The sequence below is a fragment of the Onychostoma macrolepis genome, chromosome 01 (genome assembly GCF_012432095.1).
Source record: "Onychostoma macrolepis isolate SWU-2019 chromosome 01, ASM1243209v1, whole genome shotgun sequence".
Taxonomy (NCBI): domain Eukaryota; kingdom Metazoa; phylum Chordata; class Actinopteri; order Cypriniformes; family Cyprinidae; genus Onychostoma; species Onychostoma macrolepis.
Genome location: NC_081155.1, coordinates 15,192,416 through 15,204,520, shown reverse-complemented (window position 1 = coordinate 15,204,520; position 12,105 = coordinate 15,192,416). Strand labels below are relative to the sequence as shown.

Below are 12,105 nucleotides of genomic sequence, written 5' to 3'. Positions count from 1 at the left end.
AGTTCCTTTGGAATTCTTCCGCTTTTAAGAACTGCCGGTTTCTCTGGTAGTGGGCGGAACTAATGCGCAAACGACAATCTCATTGGCTGGCGCTCACCTATTATCGTCCCTGTTTTAATTTCAGCAAATCAACTCGAGTGAATGCAGATAACGTGATTAATATTCATGAACCCAGCAGCTCATTAATCCTTATGCGTTTTATATTGATGACAAATATGCATTCATACTTGGTTATTCGAATTACTAAAGTTCTATGATCATATAATATTAAATTGTCATAATATTATATTATAATGCTTGACTGACTGATAAAAAGTGTCAGTAGATAAATAGTGTAGATTAATGTACAATGTTTTATAATAATAATTTATTCTTTTTAGTGTCCATTTCATTAATTTAACATATTTAACATCGGGGGCATCCAAAGTTATTTGACATTTGAACATTTTTTAAAAAGTAACGCAATAGTTACTTTCCCTGGTAATTAGTTACTTTTATAATGATGTAACTCAGTTACTAACTCAGTTACTATTTGTGAGAAGTAACTAGTAACTATAACTAATTACTTTTTTAAAGTAACGTGCCCAACACTGAGGGTGACACATCTTACCCCGCTCTTCCTTATGGTAAAGTGAAGAAAAATGCAAAGAAAACACATTTTAAGCCTTTATCATGTGGTGTGTGCAGTGAAGCATGTTGAGGCGTTTGATGGGGTCGGCGCTGTGAATGTGTGATTCGTGTGCATGCATGAGTGTTTGACGTTCTGGATGGCTAGTTCAGCAGCTCCCGCTGTCTTCTCACTGACCCTCAGGCTAAAAGCTCTCACAGATCATAGAGCCCAAGGTCAGGGTTGAGAACTATCAAGCTCAATCCCACCCGGTTTAAAGCCTTGAAGGCCGATTGAGTCCTGCTTGTTGACACAAAAGAGAAGTAAACACAACACCAGGGGGGTCGGGAAGACAAACAATTGAAAGGCTTTGGGGAAAATGAGCATAGCTATCCAACAGCCCTTAGGCTCCTCTGGTTTCTAAACAGAAGTTTTCGGGAGTAGATGTCAAAATTACTGGTGTTTTGTCATGAAATTGATATTAAGTTAAAATAAGAACCCCATCTTGGCAATACTTTGATGTAAATATGGTTAGTTTATCCTGTGTGAATGTAAACAGACAGGACAAACATTATTTGTACATTATTGCATCAGTAGCTTTAATATACCTTTAATACCTGTTTAATATTAATCAAACAACAGTTATTAGCAATATAAAATGAGAATGAGTTTCTCAATGCGTTTTATTTATTTCTTTTTTGTTATATATTTATTGTGTAAGTAAAGAAAAGTGTGTTTATGGTAACACTTTATTTGAAGGTGTCCTTGTTACATTATATGTTCTTACTATTATATTAACAATAAATTATGCAACTTGGTCTCATAAAAATACGTACCTCTGTGCACTTTTTGTGCGACACCGTTTTACGTACCTTGCTGCACGTTTCTGACTGTCGCTAAAGGTTAATGCTCTATTGTGTTGGAAATATGCCCTACACCAAATCCAACCCTAAACCTACCCGATAGTGTTAACAAATGCAAAACTGATATAAAAACATATTAGCTGATGCAACTGTGCCATTTGAACGTCCTTTTACGCAGATTTTAACTGCTTTGTCGAACCGTAGTTACACGGGATTCGAACCGGTGCTTCTCGTCTCTTAAGTCCGTCTACGTAGTCCGTGAACCACCGAACAAACTTGTCATCTATGAAAACCATAAATATGAAGCTGGATGTGTGCAATGCTAACGTTCAAAAGCATCAGTTTTCAAATCTCCCAGCATATTAATATTGTTTTGAAGTCATGGCATGATATTCTTCAAGTAATTGTGCGAAAATTACGTTTTATTAATCGCAACTCTTTAAATTTGTGTGAAAGTGTTCATTTATTTTGGAAACTGCAGTGATATGTACTTATTGGTACGTATTTCATGTCACGTTAAAAAGTGCACCCAGGTACGTAAATGCCATGAGACCAGGTAGAAATTATGCATAATTACATGCAAGTAACCCTAAGGCAAACCCTAATCCTAACCCTATCCATATAGTAAGTACATGTAGTTTATTAATATTACTCAGTAAAGGTGTAATTACATTGTAACAAGGACGCCTTAAAATAAAGCGTAACTATTTATTTAAATCATGACAAACTATACATATTAGAAAGGTCAAAATCTTGAGAAATTACTGTTATTTAATTACTGACTGATTAAATTGAGAAATACTTGAAGGCTGCATGCCATTGTTTTTAATTTAATTACTTAATGTTTATTTATTTATTTATTTGCAAATGTTTTTTTTTTTTTTATGGTATTAAAGATCATGAAATGAAAAGTTCATTTTGACTCTTGCGAGTCATAGCACTGTTATTATTAACTTGAATTTTGCAGTCTGTTCCTGTCCTGGAAATTGAAATATGTGAAGTCTCCTGTAGCTCGTTTTTGGCTCTAAAAAGAAACTGTCTGCAATGAATATAAATGTGATGGAAAGGAATAAGAGTAATAAATAAGTCAGTGCATATAGATTTATTTGATTTTTGGTTTTCTTTTCACAGGTGATTTTGATTCTCACCAAGCTGTATGACTTTCACCTTGGCAGCGTAACGGAAAGCACTTTATGGAGGTGAGCAAAAAGCTACCATCTCTTCCTCTCTCTCCCACATCTCTCCTCCCATCTTAGCTCTTTTCCCGTTCTTCATTACACTTTCTATCCATGGCAAAGTATGTGAGCGTTGGAAAGTAGGGTTGTGTGATTTTGCCTGGAGTGAGGAGCAGTAGTATTCACTTCAGGAACTATTCCATCTCAAGCAAGAACAGTGTTAATTGCATATTCACAACTTTAATTTGTCACATTTTTGTGGACAAAATATTTTATTTTATTTTTAATTTTTTTGCCAGTTGTATTCATTTATACTATCAGTTGAAAAGTAGCTAAGTATAGCCTGTTTCTTAACTATCTCCACATTTAGAGCAGAAAAAAAGACTTTGACACTGATCCAAACCATAGAGGTTCTCTACAATCTAAATTCAATTTATTTTGTCATCCCTTTGTAATCCTTATTGGCTCTGTTAGATTCTCGTTTACTGGTGTTTTTGGACGCTTTGTGCAATAGAGAGTGATAGGAGCAGCCTTATCTTTCACGCGGTCAACCGAGCACTTCAATTTGGACAGAGAGAAGCCACGTATTGAGGTGCTTAAGTCTGACGATTTGCGATGACGTCTGATTTGAGATGACAAGTGCAGTGCTCTTTTCATGAGCTGCTGTAGGGCAGAAGGGTTTCAAGGTTAATGGGTTTTCTGAGAATACACCGAATGATTTTCCTTGTAAAGGATGTGTCTCATTCTATGTGCAATATAAGTACAGGCTATGATTGCTATGATTACTGTATTACGCCATAATTGTTGTGTAATTAAGCAATTACTACACATTACGTCAAATTTGGGGAAAGGATTTGGAAGTCAATTATGCTCTATTTAATTTATATTAAGTTTTAACTCAATTTTAAAGAATGGAAGATTTTATACGACCATGTCTGATCCGTTATTTGTAAATACAATTAATTACAATTACAATTATTATTGTTGTTGTTATTTTATATGTATGCATATATGTATGGATATATATATATATATATATATATATATATATATATATATATATATATATATATATATATATACTGTATATATTATTATTATTTATTTAATTTTTTTAATGTTCATGTGCATTAGGGTTGTCGGCCAATCTGAGCTGAATTGAGAAGTAGTTCCTGTATTTGAATTGAAGTAGCAAACATGATGCAGAATGGTAGTTTGCATATAAGGAAGTTAAGATATTAGTTTCAGATATTAGAAGATATTAGGTATTGATTTTAAATAATAATAACATAAAATGAAAAAAAGTAGAAAAGTAGTATTTATATATTTTAATCATATTTAATAAATCTTTTGTAGACCAGGGTGAAGAACACTTCATTTTCTTGGAATTGCAATTTAGTACATTTATCTCTCTCTCTTCCTTCTTTACTTCAGAATTGTGTCATTGATGTGCATGTAGTTTTTATTTTTAACAAAACAACTTTATTACATCACTTTTTCACCTCATAACAAAATTAGCTCCACAACAGATCAAAACACAACTCTCCTTCCACCACATTACAGACAGCATCCCTATAACAGCACTGCTGCACAAAAAGTCCAACATCATTCATTGCTCTATAATATCTAAAATCTATTACAATCCTAGACTTAATGAATGCTTTAAAAACTGGCAGAATCTCTTGACTGTGTACATTCTCAATTTTGTTTCTTCTTGTGGTAAGTATAGCAAGTTTTACTTGACACACTAGAAAGTTAATCAACTGCCATTTTATCTTTTGCTTCTGGCTATAACCAGCACCCATAATAAATTTACGTTGCGTATATTCTTCTCCACATTTAAAAAATACTCTACTCAACAGATCAAACAATGGCATTAATCTTATGCATTCCAAATAACAATGAAATACAGTTTCTCTACATCCACAAAAAATACACTTGTCATCAACGGTGGGATTAACAACAGAAATAAAAGCATTAACTGCTACAATCCCATGTAAAATCCTCCACTGTAAATCCCCAACACGTTTTGTCAATGGTGGTTTATACAAAACTTTATAATAAAACAAGTTTACTTCTCCACACTGTATCATTTCTCTTATCTAAAGATGTCTTATTATACACTTTCACAAAACATTTATACAGAAGTTTCCCCCCCAGCATATTTAAGTCCAAATTCTTTAGCTCTTCCAAGTCTAATAAAGGTCCTGATGTATCTTTTAAATCTGGTGTGAGACCAAGTCTCGGAAAAGGGTCTGTCCGATCCAAGGTTATAGACCCATCTTTAAAACCTTTAGCAACTTCAAATCCTCTTCTGTTAATTTTCTTTTCCAAAGGTCAATTATCTTTGCAGTATGACGAGTTGATCTCTGTCCCAACAAGTTGGCCACTGCATCCACATTATTCAGTTCAGTCCCAGCCACATCCACTATATGCTTCAGTTGCAACGCTCTAGAGGAGCACAGTATCTGAGTGAGTCCCAGCATGCTCTCATCCCTTATGTCAAACCTGGCTCCTTTAACCAAAGGTTCTTCAAGCAACCAGAACAATGAGCATGTTTTTTCCAATCTGTGAACAACAAAAAAAAGTCTCCAGACTTTAAAAAGTCCATGGTAAAAAGATGGTAGTCCATTTAAACAAATATTCTTTGAATCCATTAAAAAAAGGGCGGCATCCAAACCAAGACTTTCCACCCTTTGCAAAATTATTCTAGCTGTCATTCTCCATACCAGCTCTTCAGATCCGTTTAAAAACTTCTGAATAAACTGTAAGCGAAATGTCGATAATCTACTTTGCAAGTGCACCATACCCTGCCCACCTTCCTCTTTTGGCAAATATAGCACACTTTGGGGTATCTAGTGTAGTTTATCCCAAAAGAAGTTAACTAAAATGGACTGCAACTTTGGCAAAAGGCCAGTAGGTGGATCCATACAAGACACAATGCCACAATGTTGATGCTACTAAATTATTAATTACCAGCAATCTTCCTCGAAAAGACATTTGTTGATGGATCCAACTACATTTTTTTAAGTCTACCTTCCACCTTTTCCACAATTCCCTCCCAGTTTTTCTGTTGTGCAACTTCATCACCAAGAAATATTCCCAAATATTTGAACCCCCCTCTTTTCCATATCATCTGCCCAGGTAACCTTGGTAAACCTTCCTCCCATTTTCCAATTGCCAAAGCATCACTCTTTTCCCAATTCACTCGAGCAGATGAAATTAACCCAAAATCCTTTACCACAGAAACCAAATTATCAACATCCTTTTGGCTATTAAATAATACCATAACATCGTCAGCATATGCCGACACTTGATGCTGTAAATCTGAACAATGCAATGATAAACCAACAATCTTGTTCCTTAATTCAGCTAACATTGGTTCAATAGCTAGGGAATATAACATTCCTGATAATGCACATCCTTGTCTTATACCCCTACTAATATTAAAGGGGGCACTTACACCACCATTGACTTTCAGCATGCTTTCAATGTTATGGTACAACACTTGAATCATTCTTATCAATTTTGACCCAAAACCAAAAGACTCCAAAGTTTTCCACAGATACTGATGTTCAATTCTGTCAAAAGCTTTTTCCTGGTCAATCGAAATAAGTCCTAAGTCCACCCCCAAAAAGCCTGAGACATCCAAAACATCCCTAATTAGATGAACATTGTCTAAAATTGATCTACCTGGCACACAATATGTCTGATCCAAATGAATAACTTGTTCCATTACTTCCTTCAGTCTGTTGGCCAAGGCCTTAGATAAAATCTTTATATCAGAACATAACAAACTTACAGGACGCCAGTTCTTGATTTCCTGCAGATTGCCCTTCTTAGGAAGCAGTATTAAAACCGCTCTTCTACAACTCAGAGGCAAAACAACTTCTGTCAGGCTCTCATTGAGAACACTTAACAGGTCCTCACCAAGCTCAGACCAAAATTCCTTATAAAACTCCACCGGGAGTCCATCAATACCAGGAGACTTCCCACCCTCCATACTTTTGAGGGCATTCAGAAGCTCCTGATTAGACAATGGTCTTTCCAGCTGTGCATTTGAACCTTCAGCAACATTGGGCAAACCTTCATAGAAACTGGCAGATAGTAAGTTGTTTTCTACATATTCACTCTTAAACAGTTCGCCATAGAACCTTACGGCTCTCCGCCTTATATCGTCTGACTCTGTCAACACCTGACCATTTTCAGACAATAAAGAGTGAATATACCTGCACTGGCCATTTCTTTTCTCCAGACTGAAGAAAAATTTGGATGGAGCATCCATTTCAGTTAAATTCTGGTACCTTGACCTTACCAAAGCTCCTTGTGCCTTTATACCAAGCATATTCTCTAAAAGAGATTTTTTGGACTTTAATGTCTCAACTTGCCTTGAATCTATTTTAACATCAGCCAAATCTTGTAAATTAACTATTTCTGATTCCAATTTTTTCATAGCTTGTGTGATATCTGGAGAAACATTGAAAGCATACTTGACAAAGCAATTTTATTTCAATCTTTCCATAAGCCCACCATTGTCTCAAATCACTAAAACATTTCTTTCTCAACTTAAATTGATTCCAAAAGAAACAAAACACCTCCTTAAATTTCAAATCACTTAACAATGATGTATTAAAATGCCAAAAAGCACTTTTAACCTTAACATTCGCAATAAAAATCTGGCATAAAACCAAAGAATGATCAGTAAACCCAACTGGCACAATTTCACATTTTCTTACAACATTAACATGGTGTTTAAAACAATAAAATCTATCAAGTCTTGCCATGGAAAGAAAATTCTCTCTTGTGTGTGACCATGTATATTGCTTCACATTACCATTAAATTCTCTCCATATATCGCATAAACTGTGCGTCTCTATTAATTTATGGAGTACTCGACTTGAATTCGCATGAGGCTCCACATGATTCCTGTCCAACAATTCATTTTCTTTACAATTAAAATCTCCACCCAACAGCACATATTCATCAGTTTTACAGTTCTGTAAAATTGTATTTATACTATCTAGAAAAAGCACTCTTTCTGTACCATTTGTAGGGGCATAAACATTTATAAAAAGCATCTTAAATTTCTCAAATTCAGCCTGTATTATTATAAGTCTTCCAGCTATTACTTCTTCCACCTGATATGATACAGGCACAAAACTTTTAGAAAACAAAAGAGCCCCACCACATCTATTAGAACTCATATGTGTTAACAAAACTTCTCCCTCCCATTCTCTTCGCGATCACTATGAGTTTCCTGTACATACATTACATCTATGTTCTTCTGTTTAATTAGTTCAAACAACAACATTATTTTCTGTATATCTCTTGCACCATTTATATTGTGTGAACCCACCCTCACTGCACCCATTATAAAGAAAATAAAACACAAAACATTCCAAAAAAAAAGAACCAAAAATTCATGTTGTTTCAAAACCATTTTCTGTTTGTAGCTCTTGTCTCAGTTTAGCAACAAACTTTTTAAGCCTATAAATCTCTTGCACTGTAAACTGTTCAGTTCCTTCACCCTTCATCGGTGTTCCAACTGACTCGATAAACATTCTCCGATCAGGAAAAAAATCCACAATTTGTACTTTTTTCAAGTTCTTAGTCTTTTGCAGAAAACCCCTGTTTTTTCTGAATGAATAATCACTCCTCTGTTTTCCACTGTTTCTATTGTCATTTACCTCTCTGTCAGAATCATCTAATGCACTTTGTTCGCTCTCATCACATTTATCATTACTGGTGCTAGCTCTTCCCATGATTAACTTTGCCCTTTTCCTTTTAATAGACAGAGTTTTAAAAATCTCCTCTTCGTTCCCCAATTCGCTGTCCGTTCCTTGTTCTTCTAAAACTGTCTATGCAGCCTCAACCACATTACTAGATTCAGCACTTAAAATTTCTCTGCCACCCCCATCTATCTCTTCTATCTCTGTGTCATTCACTTGTTCAACCACCTGCTCTGTTGATTTTTCACCATTTGTTGCATCTTGTACCTGCTCTTCCACAATTATACCACCATCCTCAGCAACCACATCATCTGTTTTCTCCGGACAGGCATGTCTTACGTGCCCCTCCTGTCCACATCCAAAACATCTCATTGTTTCAGATGATGCAAAGACAATATAGCCATATCCATCAATCTTAAATTTAAAGGCCACACTAAGTTCATCTGTTTCACTTTTCAAGATCATGTAAACCTGGCATCTAAAACATACAACATGTTTCAAAAGAAATGATTTACAGCCTAGAGGAATTATTTTCATTTGAGAAACTATTTTAACATGCCTCGATAATTCTGCTAATAATAAATCGTCTTTTATGAAAGGAGGAACATTTGACAGTGTTATCTTCCTTGCTGGCTGAACCAAAGGCATTACTGGGGTAAAAGTATATTTTATTATTACCCCGCTTTGAACCACACTGTTCACTTTCTCTACAGCATCGAGAAAAACAACGACAGCACTATTCATTCTCGACGCTGACAAGATACTCTCATACCCGACGGCCTTTCCTACCGCCAAACTACATTCCTCAACAGAACAGTTCATCACCGGCGCGATTTTAATTCCATGCCTCCGTGAAATACGCTGAAACATTGCATTACCGGTGTTCCGGAGAATTCAGTTCCCCTGTTTCCCCCTCACAGCGCATGCGCAACTTCAGTACGAAAATCATGACGTCATGATTTCGCTCCGGCGAAGCGAGTCAGCGGTTTTGTCTTTTTGCAAGTTCATTTCACCATGTTCATTAGATAATTTATAATTAAATACATATATTAATGTACGTAACGTCCTGTTCGATCGCTACATAGAGTCCATAATTCTAATTTTGGCCTGCCCGATTATGAAGTGTAAGGATAGGCTACGATAAATCCCTTCATCAGGGGCATGCTTTTGTTCGGACGCCCATTTCCATTTTATTGTTGTTGGTGAATGTGTTTCTGTCAAACAACTTAAGCCTTGTTGAAATAATAACAAATAAATTATATTGCACGTCTCTTTTATTATTGTTGGTAACTCAGAGTGATGATCCAGATTATTTTTAAACTATAGAGTTAAATGCCACCTACCAGCCAATCAGAAATTAGGATGTTGTTGTTTCCGTTTAAATTACGCGATTCTGCCTCAAGCGGGTTCGTTACTAAGCAACATGGATGCGCGCGCACATGGAGTGTAAATTGGAAGAGAAAGATCCGATGAATGCTGTAAGTAACCCCTTCATTTATTTTTTCGATTTTAAGATTCCTCTACGAAATCACTTGCCTGTGAAAAGATAGTGAGAGCTGATGTTGGGGAATATAGCCAAATTCGCGCTGAAGTATTATTGATACAGTCAAAAAAAAAAACAACTCCAACTGCTTTGCAACCAGAAGCTTTAACTTAGCTTTGGCTTCCTGAAAGGAAAGTACTAGAGATGTTATAACAGTTGGTGAATCTGATAAAAGACAGACAAATTCATCCAAATAAAATAAATGGTTTTACATATTTAAAAAAGGATCAAAAATACAAAGAAATTTGGCCCCAAACATGCCAACTGAACAGCAGTGCTCAATGTACATACTGTACACACACAGTAGCATTACAGAACTTGTCCTGAACATGTATGTCAAGCTCTCTCTCTGTCTGTCTGTGTGTGTGTGTGTGTGTGTGTGTGTGTGAGAGAAAGAGAGAGAGAACACATTTCAGCTTATGATTTTATTTTTTTCTGTTGTGTTTGTTGCACATCTTGATGACAGGGGTAGGGGGCTCCCATATAAAGCACTGAGGTTTCCCCAAATTCAGATGCGGTGTGTTTTCCATGGTGGGTTTGAACAAAACCAAAACTAGAAGCAGTTTGGCTCTGGATGGAACGCTATTATCATGACAGTGCTTTATGTGGGAGTCCTCTACCCCTGTCATCAGGCATCAAAATGTGCAATAAACATTTACAACAGAAAAAAATAAACATAAGCTGAAATGTGTTCTCTCTCTCTCTCTCTCTCTCTCTCTCTCACACACACACACACACACACACACAGTTTGACATACATGCTCAGGGTAAGTACCGTAATGTATGTGTGTACAGTATGTACATTGAGTACTGCTGTTCAGTTGGCTCGTTTGAGGCAAAATTTATTTTTATTTTTGATACATTTCTATTTTTAAATACATAAATCTTTTTATTTTATTAGAATTAATTTGTCTTTCATCAGATTTACCAAATGTTATAACTTCTATTTGTGCTGGTCAATTATGAACAATAGGTAAAATTGAACTGCTAGCAAAAATTGGGTGCTGCAAATATTTGAGTTGCTCCTCCCCTTTGTGTGGCCCCTCCCCTAATCTCACTCCAAACTTTCTCTATAACTTGAGAGCCCTGTAGACGTAATTATGGCATTAAAATCATCAAGAGCATCAGTTAGCCTACCTAAAATAATAAAATAGACTACTCATTGTGCAGCGCAATATAGTTTATTTGTTATTATTTTGACAAGGCATAAAAGTGCACTCGCATACACTACACACACACACACAAACAACAACAATAACAATAAAATGGACGTACGAACAAAATAATGAAGGAATTTAACTGTCTAATCGTAATGCATCAGGTCAGTTAATAAAACAGGCAAAAGGTAGAATTAGCAGGGAAATCTGACTTTGTACATTGAACATGACATTATATGCATTAATACATGTATTTAATCACAACTTGTCTAATGCACATGGTGAAATGAACCTTGTGCTTGCTTGCGAAAAGACAGCAAAAGCACTCTCTCCGCCTGGGCGAAATCATGACTTTCGTACTGAATCAGGGTTGCCAGGTCTTCACAACAAAACTCGCCCAATTGCTACTCAAAACCATAGCCGTTTCTCTACGCAAACCGGCAACACTTGGCAACACTGCTGAAGTTGTGCATGCGCTATGAGGGGGAAACAGTGGAACTGAATTCACTGGAACACCGGAAAACGCAGTAGCCCATCACTGCAGAACAAAAGATCCAGGGGGCGGGGTTGGATCCACATCCAGGGGGTGGAGATTGGTAGGTTTAGGGGTGGAGATGGGTAGGTTTAGGGATCAGGGGGTGGAGACGGGTAGGTTTAGATAAATGTAAGGTGGGAGGAGTTGGATCTAGATCCACCCACACCCCCTGGATCTTGTGTTCTGCAGTGAGGACCATCTCGGAAAACGCCGGCGCTGTTGCAGCTGCCATGGCTCGCCAGCAAACGCTGACAAGCAACGTTCACAACGTATAACTTAACAGAAAACTTTTTTTTCTACACACCAACTCAACCCTTAGAAAACGTTCAGGAAAACCTTTAAAAACTGACATAATAAAGGAAAATACTTTTAGAAAGAAAAGACAGAAACTCACTCGTGCCGCACCACTCTCACGCCAACTCCGCCCACTCACTCTCAGCATGCACTCAGAGAGAGAGAGATAAAACATTCATAATTTATTAAACGGTATTAATTA

The 12,105-nt window shown here is 36.4% G+C and overlaps 1 protein-coding gene across 6 annotated transcripts in view; it reads left to right on the top strand.

Moving 5' to 3' along the window:
* sorcs3a (sortilin related VPS10 domain containing receptor 3a) overlaps positions 1-12,105 on the top strand; it is a 244,706-nt gene that overhangs the window by 89,347 nt on the left and 143,254 nt on the right. For 5 of the 6 annotated variants that reach the window (XR_009270313.1, XR_009270314.1, XM_058771060.1 and 2 more), the window contains exon 2: positions 2,602-2,669. Coding sequence is in view for 4 of the 6 variants with exons in the window: in XM_058771060.1 (XP_058627043.1) it covers positions 2,602-2,669 (68 nt within the window). In the remaining 2 variants the exon portion in view is untranslated. Of the gene's footprint in view, positions 1-2,601; positions 2,670-9,800; positions 9,853-12,105 lie in introns of those variants that run through there. The other variant, XM_058771086.1, reaches the window with a different exon arrangement.